At 31.6% G+C, this 19064-nt stretch overlaps 1 protein-coding gene and 1 pseudogene across 1 annotated transcript; both read left to right on the top strand.

Annotated features, from left to right (window-relative positions):
• The first annotated feature begins 1051 nt into the window (after positions 1–1051).
• LOC105117298 (protein REVEILLE 1-like) lies at positions 1052–4533 on the top strand. Its single transcript, XM_011014910.1, has 6 exons — positions 1052–1463; positions 2222–2356; positions 2457–2568; positions 2653–2714; positions 2881–3264; positions 3364–4533. The coding sequence occupies exons 1-6, from the start codon at positions 1452–1454 to the stop codon at positions 4102–4104; spliced, it is 1446 nt and encodes a 481-aa protein (XP_011013212.1). The 5' UTR covers positions 1052–1451; the 3' UTR covers positions 4105–4533.
• Positions 4534–5697: 1164 nt separating this feature from the next.
• Positions 5698–10086, top strand: LOC105117299 (proteinaceous RNase P 1, chloroplastic/mitochondrial-like; annotated as a pseudogene).
• The last annotated feature ends 8978 nt before the right edge of the window (positions 10087–19064 follow it).

The raw sequence follows: 19064 nt of genomic DNA on the forward strand, positions 1-19064 counted from the left end.
ATTAATTATTTTCATTTATTATTATTATGGAAAACTCAACCGCTCAATCCCCTAGATTTGTTTGTCATTTATTATTTGAATTAATTATTTTCGTACAAATAAATTAATTAAAAATTAAAATATTGCAGTACAAGATTTTTTTCAATTAAGAACTTAATAAAATATTTTATTTATATAATCAGCTCATAAAAATAGTTAAAAAGTACATGAAAAAATTAATTTACAGGTTAGAATTAAAAAACAAACACAATTGACTTCAATTAATATTTGTCCAGTTAAAAATAAAATTAAAAAGGAACTAAAAGAATATGTATTATTAATGTGAAATTTATAATATTCAACTTCTATATATATATGTATATGAAAAATGTTAAACCTTGCAAAAGTAATAATCTCAGCTAAGCTTAAATTCATAAAATACCACTCTTATATTTTAATTTTATGATTTTCTTAACATCAAAATAAATTACTTTCAATTTGTTAAAAAAAGGTATTCATAAATATTTTTCACCCACAAGTAACAACTAAATTTGTCCTCCTCACAAACCCTAATAGCAAGCTAAAGTGAACTGAATTTTCTCAAGAGGCAAGAGCTATTTAATCTTATCAACAAGCAAAAAGCATCTAGAATCACTATTACCTTTTCTTCTCTATTCCTAAGGAAATTAAACAACATATATTCTCCATGAGAGTACAATGAAAAAAACTAAAAATCTAAAAATATTTGTGGCAAAAAGAGAGGTGGACAAGACAAAGTGGAAGTTTATATAATAAAAAGAATTGCTTGATTATCCATAAAAAAATAAAAAATAAAAATAAAAATAAAAGAAAAAACTGGCCTCCATGTTTTTCTCCACCGAATTAAACATGCTTGCCTAATAAAAAGGGAAGACACAAACAAAAACCCAGATGCCACGTGTCAAGCTGCTCTTTTGACGTGAGCCACAAGATTCCATTGAATTCCCGAGCTTTCCTATCTTAAAGCTTTCTATCTTAAGAAAATAAAAAAAATACTTCTGACGTGGCGTCCTTCCTTCCTCTCCCTCGCTCCCCCCCTCTCTCTCTTGTGTTTTTTTTTTCATCACAAGCCAAATAGACAGGCAGACGCTCACCTTTTTCTCTCTCTCTATCTCACTCTCTCTCCCTGTTTCTTTCCCTGTTTCTTCACTTCTTTAACTTTGTTGCTTGTTTAGTTCTTTTGGGTTTCTTTTTCTAGCTTGGTTGAAGACAAAAGCTTCAATCTTTTTAGGTTGTTGTTAGAATATTAAGCTTTGACTTCAATGCTTTGAAGGGGCGGGTTGCGTTTTTCGTTTGTGTCAGAGAAGAAGTGAAAGTGGAGAGATATATTTTTTGGTGTTATTATGTTAGTTTATGAGTTTGAGGAAGATATCATCAAGAAGGGTACTGTAAGAGTTTCTTTAAGAAGGGTATTTTGAGTGGTTTTTTCAGCTATGGCTATTCAGGTATGAAAATTAAGTTTATTTAATTTTCTTGTTTATTTTTGTTGGATCAGGGCATGAAATTGCTAAATTTTGAGGGTTGCTTTTAAAATCTTGTAATTCAAAAGAGTTGCAAAGAAAAAATGATTTTTTTGTTGCTTTTTTGTTGTTGTGGCTGTTTGCAAGAATTGATTTACTGAAGTTAAGGAAAGATGGATCTAAAGTGAGATCATGTAATGAATACTTGTGTTAAAGCTCTGGTCTCGATACCTAAAGTATAAAAAGATTCATGTTGTAAGAACTTGTGTGGTCTGAAAGGGACTATTTGTGGCAAGTGGCAAGATTTATGGTTCATGTTGATGTGTCTTTTGTCGGTCTATATAATTACACAAGCAAGCTTCTTTACGAGTGTAGTTTTATGGGAAGTGTGATATGGAAGTTTCAGGTAGGTTGTTCTTTGGTGAACATTTGGCCTGTTATTATTTATGAATACAGTTCTTGCCTTATTTTCTTGCAACAGAAAGCAGCATAAGCACATTATAATTGTTACTTTAGTGTATTTTAGTTTAGATTTTTATGAAATATGATGATCATTTGATTCTTCCTGTTGAATTTTACTGTATCTGCTTAAGTAATGAATTTAAATGGATACTGAATTGTTTGGAAGTTAAAAGAATTGTATACTTCGTTCAATTAGTGAATGGAGATTAGTGTGATGGGGCTGGTAGTGGTGGAAGCGGGGATATCTTTCTGATGACTTTGTTTCCCACAATTTGATGCAGGATCAGTGTGGAGGGAATCGATCAAATCTGGTTCTCCCAGCAGGCAATGGAATTTTACCGAGTGCTACACTACAGAAGGCAACTGACCACCAGCTAAAGGAGCAGTTCTCTTGTGGGAGTGATTACTCTCCCAAGGTTCTATTCTTAACATGTTGGATATGAATTATGATTGATCTTATTCCATTCACAAATATTACTCGATACTCATTCTATTGTTGTTTTTTACTTTAATTAGGCGAGGAAACCTTACACAATTACGAAACAAAGAGAGAGATGGACAGAGGAAGAGCATAAGAAGTTCCTTGATGCTCTAAAGCTTTATGGCCGTGCTTGGAGACGGATTGAAGGTATAATTTGTTGTCAAGTTTCTTAATTAAATTTATTTCTTCCGTGACTTGTGAATCTAAATAATTGTGTGTCTTGTTTGGCAGAGCATTTAGGCACAAAGACTGCAGTTCAGATTCGAAGCCATGCTCAGAAATTCTTCTCTAAGGTTTACTGCTCTTATTCCAACTTCTGCTCTCTACTACCATAATACATAAATACCCTCAATTAAAGTAAGTTAGATTTTCAATGAGCCCCCGGAGTGCGAGTGATCTTTGATGGGTTCATTTTTCATGCTTGATGTTTCTCTTACACTATCTTTTTATTTGAGGTAGGTTGCACGTGAATCTGGTGGCAGCAACACTAGCTCAGAGGAACCAATTGAAATTCCTCCTCCCAGACCAAAAAGAAAACCTATGCATCCTTACCCTCGCAAATTGGCACATCCGCTGGAAAGAGATCTTCTAATTCTTGAAAATCCGCTAAGGTCTTCATCTCCAAATTTTTCCATTTCAGAACATGAAAACCAATCTCCTACATCGGTGTTGTCTGCGGTTGGTTCAGATGCCCTCGGTTCCACAGACTCAGACATGCCAAGCCATAGCTTATCACCAGTTTCATCTGCTGGTGGTGTGCATCATGTTGATTCGTCACCTGAAGACAATGGATCTCCATCACCACCAACTGCTAGCTCAGCTCCTGACGAGCAATTTCCCAAGGTATTGGCAAACCCCTTAAAGGAAATCAGGTTTTAACTCTGCTTCTGATGTCTAAAAGTTCTCAGGTTGTCCTAAATGTTTTTTTCTATTTTCTTTAAGGTCCAGAAATTTGACTCATTTCCCAAAGAAAATGTCTCTTCTGAAGAACCCATTACTCTCAAGCTCTTTGGAAGGACACTATTAGTCACAGAATGCCATAAACCATCTTATCCAAGCATGGGGACTTCTAAATTGTCGCTGACAGATGCCACTGAAGAGAAACTTGTGCAACCATTAACGCTGAACATCACAGCTGCAAAATTGCAGTCCAGGAATGAGGAATCCACTTGGAGCCCGCTGCCTCATGGATCTCATGGAGCATTATATCAAATGCAATTTAAAAAGGAAAACTCAAGTCCCACAGAAAACGACTCTGCTGCTCTAATGCCTTGGTGGGGTTCTTATGAAGGCATGCCATTTCCTTTCATAACATTTCACAAGCATGAGCCTGCGGTGGAAATTTTAGATTCAAATGGAGATGAAGTCCAAGATAAAGAGATTCACAAGGAAGTATCTTGGACTGGTTCCAACTCCGAATCAGTGAATGAAGGGGAAAATGTTGATAAAATTATGGATGCTGAGACTGAAAGTCACCAATTTTCTTACGAGGAAAATGAGCCATCTCCATTTTTGGAGCTTAAGCCAAAGAAGAAATCAGCCTCATCTGGATCAAAAGCATTCAATGAAAAGTGCACGAAAGGGTTTGTGCCTTATAAGAAACGGACTGCAGAAAGAGACAGTCAATCCTCAACAATAACCGGCGAAGAGAGGGAAGAGCAAAGAATCCGCCTTTGCCTGTAGCTAGCCTCATCGAACAGCCTTAGTTTCCCTTAACTAGAACATATAACTTTTTTGAGCAAGTTGAGGATCATGGACTCTCAGAACATCAGTTGCTGGATGAACTCGAATCAGAGGGGGAATGGTGCTTAAGCAGTTGCCATCTGCAACTCTCTAGATTCTCATCTTGTTACTAGGTTTTTCCACCTTCAACTGTTTATATCTTTATTTCCTCCTTTTCTTGTACGCATCATGTTTTGCCTCTTATTTATTTTCCTTTTTGATCCTCTGGATTACCTTTGTGGTCTCATATATTCTTTTTCTTCTTTGAACTGTGAATCCCTTAGCCACCTAGCTTTGTTTTGGCCTCTGTACAATATCATAAAGCAGTACTTACTGTATTTGCCTTCAAGCGTTAAGGCAGTTGGTCTCTATGAATCTATCTTTCCATATTGTCTCCTCTTGCTGTGCATATATGGTATACCATCTCTTCAATTTTGCAATGATTGGAACGAGGGATTAGTCAGCATCTTCTTCGGCTATTTTTCAGATAGGGGCGGACCAAAATTCTTCCTTGAAAAGAAGAGAACGGAAACTATTAAACAGATTAATTATTTTGGATAAAGGGTTTAGTTTGTGATGTTGATATTCATCCAAGAAATCTAGAGTAGGATGATAGCTAGATCAACCGGTAAAGTGACTGGCATGGCAGACAGCAAAGCTATTAAAACCAGACCACGATTCTGATCACGGGTTTGATAGGATTCATCCACTGTCGAAGCTTGCAAGTATTTTTGCATGAACTGAGATTTTTATTGCCCAATTTTATTCGGCAGTATAGAAAAGAATGGTAATGCCTATTTTACAAATCAGTGCATTGAGTGGGAACACTGATTTTTGTGACAGAAACACCTTTCTTCAACAAGAAGCATATGCCATTTTTCTTTGCTAATTGCATGCAGAGAGAGCAGCAACATGTACACGAAAATCACCATAGAAATCTACTTGAAGAAGGTTCAGAGTCGTTGAATGTGCGAGATCCTCCTCTAGACTCTATAGTGCAGGGGATTCATCAATTCTAACATGCAACTCAAAATAAAAAGTAAAAAAAGGCATGGTTTCCAGAGACATAAAATGAAGGGGTGGCTAATTTAGTGAGAGAACACATGAAACAAAATACCGATTCTAGATGAGAGTTCCACTTCGATTTTGAGGATAGGATGATGTCCGAGTCCATGGGGCCATATCCAAAAGGGAGATCAATGGACTAGTATAAAGTACTAAAAAAGAACTCATAAAGAATGAACTCTTATATTATCTATATCTTATAATTTAGTACCTATATTTTATAAAAATAGCTTCCCTACTTTAATTTTTCCTATTTGAGTTCCTGTATATTTTAATGTTCAAAAAAATAAAAAAGAACTATTTTTTCTGTGCAAAATATTTCCCAAGAAATTACATTTGCCATTAAATTCATATAATATATTTACATTTAAAAAAAAAAAAACAAAACCTTTTGGGTCAAATTATTAAAAGAAAAGGAATAAACCCATCATTCCACAACCTATAACCCATAGGGATTAAACATGGGCCAAAACACACAAAACCCACATTGTTTGCTCTTCTGGGTTATCACCCGGATCCGGATTCATCCAATTACCGCCTTCTTCTCCTCCACTAAACCCCCAAATCTTAGGGTTTTGGCTATATCCCTCCAAACTCCAAAGTCAAGGATTTCAAAGAATCCCAAAACCTCAAGGTTTTCTCTTTATCTTAAATCACTGACTTTCTGATTCTGTATTGCATCAAAATTGAAACTTTAATGTTTTTTCTGCTAAAAAATGGAGAAACTTAGCCTGCTAAAAATATTTTTTTTTTATATATATTTTTTTGTTAATTTCATGTAGTTTTTTATTTCTAATTTAGTATATAATTATTATTTCTTGTCAGGAAAATAATTTGAAAGAGGAATTATTAGTATCTGTTAGTAATGCTGCTCTGTAGAAGAAGCACTATTTTTGTTCCTTCTTTTGTTGCAAAAACCTCACCAAATCTTTTTTCTTACTTTACTAAGAAAACCCATGCTCTTTCATTGTTTAAGAACAGCCCAATTCGTTGTAATCACAGTTATTTATTTGGAAAACCCATAAAAGATTCAAACTTTATTGGTGCACATGATTTTTTTGTGAATAAAAAAGCTAAATTTTGCAACTTGGCAATCTCCGGGACATCACGGAGAAATGAGAAAGCTGTTGGTGGTAATGCAATGTCTTTAAGGGAGAAAAAGAAAGCACGACGTGAGGCACCGGAGGGAGTGCTTAAGTTTAAGCTAGATACGTGTTCAAAGCGTGGTGATGTTGTTGAAGGGCTTAGGTTGTATGATGAGGCGAGGAAAATGGGGTTGAGCTTAATCAACACCATTATAATGTGTTGCTTTATCTGTGCTCTCAAAATGGAGGTGAAAATGTAAGTGATTTGAGAAAACAGGGTTTCGAGATATTTCAGCAGATGATTATCGATAAAGTTCCTCCCAATGAGGCTACGTTTACAAATGCAGCAAGGTTGGCTTCTGCAATGGAAGATCCAGAAATGGCTTTTGATTTGGTTAAGCAAATGAAGGGTTTTGGTATTCTGCCGAAGTTGAGGTCTTATGGTCCGCCGTTGTTTGGGTTTTGTAAGAAAGGGATGGCTGATAAAGCTTATGAAGTTGATGCACATATGATTGAATATGGGGTTGTGGCTGAAGAGCCTGAGCTTTCTGCTCTTCTGAAAGTTAGTGCTGATGTAAACAATGCTGACAAGGTGTATGAGTTGCTGCATCGGTTGCGAACCTCTGTAAGGCAGGCCACAGAGTCAACTGTAGGGATTATTGAAGATTGGTTTAAGTCCAAACATGCTGCAAAAACTGGGAAGGAGAATTGGGATGTGAGAAAGGTGAAGGAAGGAGTTGCGAGAGGAGGAGGAGGTTGGCATGGACAAGGGTGGTTAGGATGTGGGCAGTGGAGAGTGGTCAGGACTCAAATGGACAAGGAGGGTGTTTGTGGTTCTTGTGGTGTGAGGCTTGCTTGTATTGATATTGATCCAAGAGAGACGGAGAACTTTGCTATCTCAGTATCTAGGCTGGCTTTGGGAAGAGAGGTTAAGGCTGATTTTATTCGGTTCCAGGTGCGAGACAATTCCTTCTGTAACATAAGGGTCACTAAATAATTGATCAATTTAAAGCTCTTGGTTTCTCTGTCGCCACTGCTTGAGCATGGAAAAGAGTCCATATGAGAACTTTGATCAAAATATGCTCAACATTATGAGAATTTGTTGGACGGGTCTATGTGATCATTGTTATATCACTAGTTTGTTTATGATCGTATTCTTCCCATCAAAATCTCAAATCTCAACTTACTCCATAACTTTTTGGTCACTGAATTTTTAATGAATAAAAAATGGTAGATACCGGCTTGTCTGTATGCTTAAGGCTAATAACACATAAAATAATTGCCAATAAGCTATTAACTGACTTACGTAATGAACTGATTCAGGATTGGCTTCAACGGCATGGTCCTTTTGACGCAGTTGTAGATGGAGCTAATTTGAGTCTTATCAATCAACAGACTTTCAGCTTCTCCCAGGTAAGTTGCCTGTTGAGTAACTCTTATGAGACTACATCTCTTAATATCTTTATAGCAAGACATGCTAATGGGACGCTGAATGCTTCTTTTGAATTGTAGCTTAATTCTGTTGTACATCGATTACACGACATGAGTCCATCCAAGAAATTGCCACTCGTTATTTTGCATAAAAGTCGTGTAACTGGGGGTCCAGCTCAGAGTCCTTATAACAAGAAGTTGTTAGAGAGGTGGAAAAATTCTGGTGCACTTTATGTTACTCCGGCTGGTTCCAATGATGATTGGTGAGTGTGCATTTCATGAAATATATGACTGTTGTATTCATACGAACTTGCCCTGTTTTGCAAGTTCTTTGCTATGAAATTTACAATGAAGACAGTCTAAATCCCAAAATCATAAAATAAGTGCACTCCTGTCGCCGTATAAGTAATTGCTCCTAAAAGCTTCCATAAAATTACACCAAGTGAAGCAAAACAAAATCATATTTTATCTCATAATACATGTCCCAGTGCTATGTGATTGGTTAAAAGTCTTGCATAACTCTCCATCCAAAAATATTGAAGGTCTACACTTATGGCCTAGGACCAGAAGTTCTTGCAATTCTTCTCTTTCAAAACACTCAACTAACCAACAACGTGTTAGAATTACCATTGGATGTCCAATTTGGTTGCTGGAAAAAGAAAAGTAATGCTTAATGTTTTCAGGACAAAGAAGCAAGAAAATTGCCTTAAATTGCCTTGATGTGTGAGGATCTAAGAGAATTATTCTTTGAACATTACATACAAGATGAATGAATTTTTATCCGGTGTTATTAGAAATCATATTTTAATTTAGGATTCCCTGCGAGATAATCACTTTTATTGATTGGATTACCAAAGGATCAATTTTTTGCATTAATTCAAATTGTTCTAGAGGTGACCTTTGGGCCTGTCGGAACAAATGGAGTTGCTGTTTCTGCTGCATGCCATAGGTTTTGGGAGTAGGAAAGATACCGACCTCTTATGTATGCTATGATTTCAGTTATTTGGTATTTGAGTATAAACGTTAGAATCTTTGCAAACCATCATCTTTTTAAGCAATTGTTATGGCCTTGTATGATAGAACTTGCTAAGTGTCACAACCAAATGCTAAGGTGCATCCTAGCAATCTACATGGTTGCCGTTAGGCACTTTCTCCTTTGTAATTCTTTTGCTGTATTTGTGCCATGTTTATTTACAGGTACTGGTTATATGCTGCTGTTTGCTATAAGTGTTTGTTGGTGACAAATGATGAAATGAGGGACCACTTGTTTCAGTTGCTAGGGACTTCCTTTTTTCCAAGATGGAAGGAAAAGCATCAGGTATTTCAACTCTTTCAGATGCATGTGGTGTATATATATGTTTTATGTTGTGTTGGTTCACAGATTTACAAAACTAAGCTTTTCTCTGATTGAGAAGTAGGTGAAACCTCCCTGTTTTGCTTTTTCATGAGCGTTTTCTAAACTAGGTACTTTCTGGTGATACGTCCATGATGTTGTATATTTATGGGCTTCCAAGTTTTGCTCTGAATTCATTGATATTATGCACTGTTTGCCTAAGAGCATGTTTACCTCACATTGCTTAAGGGCTACTGAATACTATATGATCTAATAGTTGTCTTACATTGCATGAAATAACATTTCAGAATATGTCAAAGTTTTCTTGGAGCGTCCAGTTTAAACTCACCCAAGAATGTGATTAATCGAATTTCATAAATAAAAAACGTGTTCCAATATATTCAGTATTAGAAGAAATTGATAATGCCATGTATTATATAGGAACTCATCTTTCTTGGAAATATTTGCAGGTCCGACTCTCAGTATCGCGATCTGGAATTGCTTTGCAGATGCCTCCTCCTTACTCAATTGTTATTCAGGTGCGATGTTCAACCATAAGTCTGCATTCATGCTAATGTTTTTCATCATTATATGGGAGCTTTCAAGAGATTTTGGTTTATGATGGTTTTGTGAACGCAGGAGTCAGAAAATGGTAGTTGGCATGTTCCGACAACCACAAATGATGATCTTGAGACCCCAAGGCAGTGGTTATGTGCCACCCGACCCATCAAATCATGATTCATGGCTATGTTCAACAGGGATGGGTTACATCCAACGTATGCTGGCACGCATTCTTGCATGAACGAGCATGTGTACGAGGAATGAATCAATAGATTCATAATATTCATTTCTACTGTGCTGTATTTTTCAAATAGTAATCATACCTCATGGAATAAAGGAGTCATTTTTCAACTTACCATTTTCTTCTGTGAAAGTTATAGCTTCCCCTGTGTAATAGTTGGGAAATGAGAAAATAGTTTGTTCAATGAATCAATGAGCAGCCAACCATCAGATTTTGTTTGTTTTCCACTTTCCAATTTTTCGCCAGTTTGTGGAAGTTATTAGGCAGCTAGAATTTGTTCTGAAGATCATTTCAATTTCACTAGTATCATAGAAAAGCATAGTTATAAAACCTGGCACTGTCAGGTGATCCATTAACTTAAAACCTAACTAAAGCTAGGTTTTCTTTAAAATTGGAATGGATGTTTAGCAGTGGAACCTGGCTGAACAACACAATTCACTCTAAATAGAGAAAGCATTTAGCTTCTGGATCAAAAGAAAGATGGGTTGTCGATTCAATTCATAAGTCACTATATTATTATTTTTATTAAAACAAAAAAAAATATTATAATTTCGGTTTAGTTGGGTTTGACTAAAGAATTTTTTTTCTATTTTAAATTGAAACTTGATCTAGGTTAAATTTTAGATCACAGTTTTGCGAGTCAGCTTAACTTATATGTTAAATAACTATATTGTAAGCAAACTAACTAATAAACCGTGCCAAGCAAATAACAAAAAACATTCATCAGCTCAGGGAGATAAAACACATTCATGAGTGAATTGCAAGTGTCAAGAGACAGGAGTAATAATTGGAATAAATATATCGAAGGACTGCATTTACTGCAATGACTCGTGTGCCATCCATTCCCCAATTTTTCCCTTGTATGTTCAAATATATCCATGAGTTTTCATTTCCACTCCAACACCATCCAAGGAGCGCATCAGCATGACTTTCAGGCCCATCATGAACAAGCTCCCCATCAACAAGCTTATACTTCCGAAGGATTTAACCTTTGCCTTTAGATGCTCTTCTTCTCTATTTGTTCAGCTATGATATCTATCTGTCAAGTGTTTGTGAAGTGCATTCTGTACAATTTTCTGTGTGGATAAGGTGGATACCCTCTCATCATTTGGGTCATTGGCGGCTTGGCATAACCTCAGCCTTGTCTGAATTGCATGAGCTAAAGCCCATGCAACAGATGAACCTTAGAAAAAAAGAAGGGAGTTAACGTTAAAGAGAAAAACTAATTACACTGACTGTGATAACTTGATGAAGAGAAGAAATGTTCTTGCTTCTGGTGATTTCATAGATTGCAATTGTTTAGATTAAATTGCATGAAGAAAGGAAGATGTTGTTATTAAGGATTAAGTCCTTTGTCATTAAAACTAATTAAAATGAACAATCTTCTTGCAGATCATTCTTGGGATTCCAGCAACTTACTTCCATTTTCTTTGAAAATCTAGGAACTAAAGAAACAAGGAGACTAAAAGATCTCTACATATAATACTAGAACTAAGCCATAGAATAGAGTAAAAACAAAGCAAGACCGTAGGTAAACGAAGCTGCAAATACTAAAGAGAAGAAGGCAAGGAGCTATTGCAAGTTTTGAAGAACATCTCCGTTTAACTTCTTTTTTTTATATATACTTTAGAAAATAAATTGTTGAAGAAGAAAAAAGTTATTGTTCAAACTATTTATTAATGGGCTGACGAAATAAAAATAGATTGATAAAAAAATAAATTTTTATAAGTTAAAAAATCATTTACAGCTAATTCACACCCAAACTCAAGCATATACCCCAACGTAAGACAGAAACTCGAGGCTATTTCATTCTTCTTTTTCTTTTGTTATTTCACTCACTTTTCTTCTTCTTCTTTTTCCTTTTTTTCTTGATTTTTTTTTATTTTCATTTTTAGTCGCAATTTTTTTATTTTATTTTATTTTTGAAAGCTTGGTGTCAAAATTAAAATACTCCTGAGTCATAATTTTGAAAAACTGACCAAATCGTCATATTTTTTTAAAATTAACCGGATTGTGCTTTTACACACACACACAATTGAAAAACATTAAAAAAAGAAGCAATGTTCATCATTGAAAATACAGGGCGGGTATCCAAACTTTGTTTTCCAATATATATAGGCAAAATTCCACTAGTCACTGTCAAAAATATATTTTCGTTATCCATTACACACACACACAAAATACAAACAAAAAACATATATAAAGACACTACCATCAATATTAATTAAATAATATATCTATATTTAAATTAAAATATTTACTTGTTAAAATACTTTAAATAATAAAGTTTTTCTTGTTGTCAATAATAAATTATTTATTTTTAAAATTTTATTTCTCATTTCTTGATATAAATGTTGTTTACAATAAACATTCTAGGATTTAAATAATATTACTTTAGTGAAATACATTTTTAAACAAGGATTTTAAATCAACATAAATAAATTTAATAACATCTCAATAAAATGAATCTAAACTATAGGTTTGGAAGAAATATAAAGCTTAAAAAATTAAGAGAAAAACATTAATTTTTAAGTTAAAAAAAAGTATCTAAAATCAAGAAAAACATTGTCTTGAACTCTTTATTCACCACCTTCTTTTTTATAGTTAATTCTAGAGCTAAAAGTTTGAGGAATTAATTATGATATTAATTATATTAATTTTTATATTATTAACTTTTGATTAATCACTATAAATCCATAATAAAATAAAAATATTATGATCATAAAATAAATCTCTTTTGAATTGGCAAAACCTCTTCAATTTTTATTAAAAAATACTAAAAAAATTAATTAAATTATTTCTTTGAAAGACAAAACAGTGAATTGGAATAAAAATAATAATTCTTCGTAGATCAAATTCAAACCTGTAATTTCTATGCTCTAGTTTTTAAAAAACATAGATGTGCATATCAATATATAAAAGTAAAATAACTTATAATACTTATTGACACAAAATAAATTTGAAGAAGTAGATTGAGGCAATGATTAATCCTCTAACCTTAAAATAATTTATTGTTTTTTATAGTGCTAGTAGTATGATTGCAATAATTTATTGTTTAATCTTCCATTTAGTATAGAGCTTAACAATCAGTTTTTCATTAAAATTTTAAATATTATCAACTACTAATCTTATTGGTAAGCTATAACAAAAAAAATAGATCATTTTCAATGAATCTTTTTATTACTTTTTGTGTCACGTGGGCATAAGAATTGATCTTTATTCATTTAGTGAAGTAGTTGATTGTCACCGAATAAAACATATGCTCCTTATTAGCTTTTAGATTGATTGGTCCTATGATATCCAAACCACATGTATCAAAGGGCCAAATTAAGGTTATATTGATTAGTAGTGTCAGAGATACATTTATCTTATCACTATATATTTAAAAATTGTAAAACTTTCTAACATAGTTTGCAAAATCTCTTTTCATGGTTAACTAGAAATATGCAGATCTTTGCATTTATCTTGCCATCGCATAACCATTGGTGTGGGTGACATAGATTCCCTCGTGTACCTCCTCCGTGGCTTCTTCAATTTTATTTTCATTCAAACACCTAAATAAAGTCTCATAAAATGACCTTTTTTATAGGATTTTCATGCAAAGTAAAGTTTCATGGTCATTCCCCTCAAAACGTGCTGGAGAAACCTTAATTGACTTTAAATTTTTTATTTTTCTTGTAATTTTATCTATAATTTCAATCAGTTGACTTGGTAAAAATTAAAATTGATCTTTTAAAATCTCAATATTCTTAATTAAGTTCAAATTAGGCTCTCATACTTAATTTTTCACCAATTAAACCCCTAATAAAATTTATTTGACTCATTTAAAGTATAACTAAGTCCTTATACCTAATTAAATATTTTAATTAGATCCAAAATAATTCTTAAACATAATTAAACTTTTAATTTGGCCTATGATTAAATCAAATTGAGCTATTAAAACATTAATTATGTCATTGGACTTATTTTTTATACAGATTTATTCAATAATAATTTAATTTGATATTGAATCTGCATTATTTTTTAAGTATTAAGTACAAGGAAATATAATTAGGCTTTTGATTTCATTTAAAATTACAGCTTAATTTTATGCATATCTAAAATCCTTCCTCAACATGTTTTTTCCACATCATTAGTCTCCTAGCTATTATTATTTATTATTTATTATTATATTAAAAAGAAAAAATGTAAATTTAAGAGGGAATAACCTTAAAATGGGTTATGAAAAAAATAAGCAGACATCTCTTTATAAAGATATAATTAAATTAACGGTATTCTATTTTAGAAGAATATAACTCTTCATTCATTAGATATAACTTTTCATTCATCCTAACCAAACTCAAATTTAAATTGGTAAAAATTAATCTCTTATGGCCTAAAAATATTTTACAATGAACTAACATCGAAGCCCAGACTTGAGCACAAATTCAGTCAGGCTAGCACTTGCATATAAATTTAAGCTCAAAACTTATTTTGTTTAGATCATCTCCATTCTAAAAACTCAAGTGTTTTTTGAGCTCAATTTTAATTCTTAAACTATACATTATATAAATAGTAGGAAAGTTTATTTCTTTTCAATATGAGATAAAATTTTTTTTATAAAATTTTAGGTTTCATCAAAACATGTCAATCAAAGTTTTTTGAGATCAATTTGTTATTTATCATAATTTATTTAAATCATGTTAATATTTTATATTAAAAAGTATATGTCGAAAATTAAATTGTAATAAAATTTTAACCTCAAAAGAATGAAATCTATTTTTAATTTTGCATCAAATATGGTCATTAATCATGTTCTTTAAACAAATTTCATACAAGTAATCAACAAAAAATTTCAAAATTTTAATTTATATGAAGAAATTTCTAAATCTATATATCTCCTAATTTTGTTAATGAAATTATCTAATTTAAATATCTATAAATTCATTATCGAAGGAAATTTCATTTGATGGTGTTTTTAACGATGTAGCGGCTGGAATCCCTCACCCATCGCGTGGAAAATGGCTGCAGTGCCTCTTCTTTTCATTTGAATGAAGGTCAAACTAATAGTTTACTTTAAGAATCAATTTAAGAGACATTACCATGTAAGTTAAAAGAGCTAGCACTACTATACACATAAACTCATATACACTTTGTGCATCATAGTGTAATTTAAAATAACTTTATTCCATGGAATTTTTTTTTTATATTTGATCCATGTAGTTTTAGATTTTTACATTTCAACCATGCAACTTAATTTTTCTCACCTTTTAGTTCTGAATGTTAATAAAGGACAGAGAAAGTAACTGAAAAAAAAAAAAAGAGGGAGAAAGATGTTGTCAAGCCACAACAAAAACAAGTATTTTACCCAGCCACAACCAAAACCTGTGTTGGTGTTAATGAGTTCCTTTTTAAAAGGGTTATTATTATTATTATTATTAGTATTATTATTAGTTTTTTTTTTATTATTATTATTATTTTATGAATATGTTTTAGGCTTTTCATCACATCAGTACATTACAAAAACGAGAAGCTACATAATTAATTATCAATTTCTTTGGCGTTAATGAGTATGAAGCAATTTAATTTTCCAAGTGCGATTAAACTGGGAATTGATTTGTGCAATTTTTGTCTTGAGATACCTAAACATTTTATACTATTCAATCGCCTGCCCAGGTAATGTTGCCTTTATTTATTTTTTAAAACTAGGTAGCTAAGACTTAATTATGTTGATCTATGTAACTCTAGAGGACCGGATTGGATTTATTCAGTAATAGCTGAAACTTGATGAAAACGTACATATAGGATGTTAGTGATGAAATCCAAAAAATAAATTCAAATGATTATGAGCCTTTTTACGGCTGTTTAATAGATTCTGAAAAAAATATTTGAAGTAACTTGGCTGCTGGTTTGTGTTCTCCTACAGAAAATAGTTTCCTTTTAGATGGTATATTCACGCACTGCTGCAGTTTTATAAAAAAAATTATAATAAAAAATAATAAAAAATCTATGTAGAGAAAGATTATTATACTTTATAATATTTTTAAGAAAAAATTATAAAATTAAATTCTTAAACAGTTCAATATTAAAAAAATAAAATCGATAATTTTAAAACAAATCATAACACAAAAAACTATATAAAAAAATACTATAGCAATTTATAGTGTTTTGTGAAGAAATCTACAGTTATAATTCTCAACTAGTTTAATATTAAAAAAATTGATAAACAATTTAAAAAATATTATAACAAAAAAAATCATGTGAGAACAGTGTTTTAAAAAAAAGAAGTACATAGCTAAATTCTTAACCAGTTTGATAGATATATATATATAAAAAAATTAACAAAGATAAATTTAAAAAAAAAATCATGTAGAAAAACACTATAACAATCCACAATATTTTATAAGGAAAACTACAGTTATAATTATCAATCAACTCAATATTAATAAAATAAAATAAAAAGATAATTTTAGAAAAAATCATAACAAAAAAAACATAAAATTATATAAAAAATACTATAGCAATTAATAATGATTTAAAAAAACTACAAAGTTGAATTTTGAATAAGCTCAATATTAAAAAAATAAATTCAATGAAGATAATTTAAAAAAAACAAAATAAATATTTGGGGAAACACTGTTGAAATCTACAATGTTTTAAAGAAAAAATTACAAAGCTGAATTCTGAACTAGTTCAATATTAAAAAATTTAATTTGACAAAGAAAATTTTGAAAAAAATAAAATAACATGTGAGGAAATATTATAGCAAAATAAAAATCATGTGGAGAAATATTGTAGCAATCCATAATATTTTAAAGAAAAAATTACAAAGCTAAATTTTCAACCAGTTCAATATAAAAAAAATAAAATCAACAAATACCACTTTGAAAAAAAACAAAAAAAAACTTATAAAAAAATCTATGTGAAGAAACATTGTATCAATCTATAATATATTTTTTTTAAATTACAAAGTTAAATTATTAACCTGTTTAATATTAAAAAATAAAAATAATAAAAATAATTTAAAAAAATATAAAAAAAAAAACAATTTTAAAAAAATATAAAAAACAAATTACAATACTTTCCCATACATTTTAAAGTTTCTTATAATATAATATGAGATATTGAAGGATGGAAGGAATGCAATGTATAGAAAAAAAAAAAAAAGATGAAATGCGAGAGAATGTTATTTTTAGATAGCTGTGTGTCAAGATGTCTATACATGTATTTTTAGGTGGTTGTAGCGGCCAAAGCATGCCTCGACCTCATGTGGCATGTCTATAAAAAGAACAAAAAGAATTGCCCGAAACAGACAGAAAATGAGGGGATCAATGTGCTCGGATTGGATTCGAACTCCTTTTCCAGCATTATTAAGCCTGGTTTTCAGATCTTCTCTTCTCCTTCCTTCTTGGGCTCGGTTTCGAGACCATCTTCTGCTTGGTGTTCGGCTCGGTTTGCAACCCTTTTTCTTCTCCTCTCGGCTCGGTTTTGCAGCCTTGTTTCTTCCTCCGTTTCTTTCTCTATGGGTTCGGTTTTACAGCCCCCTTTTTCCTCTTGGTGTGGTGCTGGGCTTGGGTTTGAGTTTTTTGTTTCTTGTGCTGGGCTTGGGTTTGAGCCCTTTTTCTTGTGATTGGACTCTTTTTAGCCCATTTCTTCTTGGTGCTTGGCCCGGTTTTTTATGCCGCCATCAGGAAGCGAAATCAATTGACTGCTCCCAACGTCTTCATTCAAGCAGCAAATGTCGGCACGCATGTCGTACTTATCTTATTGGCAGGAAGCTAGGGGCTGGGTCACTTGCAGGGACCACAGCGTGGTGGCTGGAGCGGGCATCATTGAAGGTGGGTCGTATACGTTGCTTTGAATATCTTATTATAAACAAAACCTTTAAATTTTTTAATTTAATATCATAAATTATCTTTCAATAAATAGTAGATTCATCCTTCCAATAATTTTGATAAGAGTTCACGTGATGGTCTGTAAAGATATCACATATCTTCAACAGCATTTTTCCACATAAAAATAATTATAAATAACATTAACAATAACAAATAAAACTTTTTAAAAGAGCTCAGTTTTTCACTGTTCATCAACACTCCAGTTTTTTTAAGGTTGATTTCCTCTTTAGGTCTCTAAAGTTTTTTGTTATTTATATTTCACTCAATGAATTCTTTTATATGATGATTAGAAGTTATATTAATATAGTTCTATGTGTTAGAACATGTTTTGGGATGCATGTTCTTGTGAACACGGTAGTACAAAGATTACTTTTACATTACATTAAAGATAGTGCTATGAAATGGAATTTTAGATTATAGTTGAAAAGGGTTTTTTTTTAAAAAAAGAAAGAATTAAGCTTTGATTTTACTATTTAGGAGGTGTATCTTTCAACTTTTTTGTCATTATAGTTTTCAACTTTTTATTTTGATCAATAAACTTTATTTTTTACATTTCAATTCTAAAATTTGAGTTAGAAAAAAGAAAGAATCATTCAAAAAAATGAAAAAAAAACTTTTAAGTAGATATATTCTAACTGTAAAAACCATTAATTATTGTATTAACAAGTTTATACCAGTGATAGGATATCAGTGAAGGTTATTTGATTTTTAATTTTATTATACTTTAATTGGTTTTGAGTTTTAATTTTATTAAAGTTTGCTTTGTGGTTGAGAATAAGATTATTAAGGTTTTTTTTTGGTGTTTTTGATTAAAAATATGTTGAGATTTAGGTTTAAGGATTCAAAAACTTTAATCTTGGTTTTTTGATATGGGCAGAAAATTATTGTAGTTGATGATGTGTCAGTTACTAAATTGGAACTTGGCATTCCAAGTCTAAGCATGCCTAGACTTTTCATTTCAGAGAGAATTCCTCCTATGCTTAGGAACACTTCTTATTTAATTTAAAATAAGATTCTTTTAAAATTAACAATTATTATTAATTAATCTAATTTTTAATGAATCTAGCAAAATAAAAGTAATTAAAAAAAAAACCCTCCACAAAGTCTTCTACGCTCAAATCTAACCCAGAAGATATCTAAATTACAACAACTATTCAACAAAATATTTCAAAGTTTTACTTTATATCTAAAAACTTCAAATCTATACATCTAATTTTGTTAATGAAATTATCTAATTTAAATTTCTATAAATTCATTATCGTAAATTTTTATAAATTCATTATCGTAAGATATTTCATTGAACGGTGTTTTTAACGATGTGCTGGCTGGAT

The sequence above is a fragment of the Populus euphratica genome, unplaced genomic scaffold (genome assembly GCF_000495115.2).
Source record: "Populus euphratica unplaced genomic scaffold, PopEup_1.0 scaffold1282.1, whole genome shotgun sequence".
In the NCBI taxonomy this organism is placed as follows: domain Eukaryota; kingdom Viridiplantae; phylum Streptophyta; class Magnoliopsida; order Malpighiales; family Salicaceae; genus Populus; species Populus euphratica.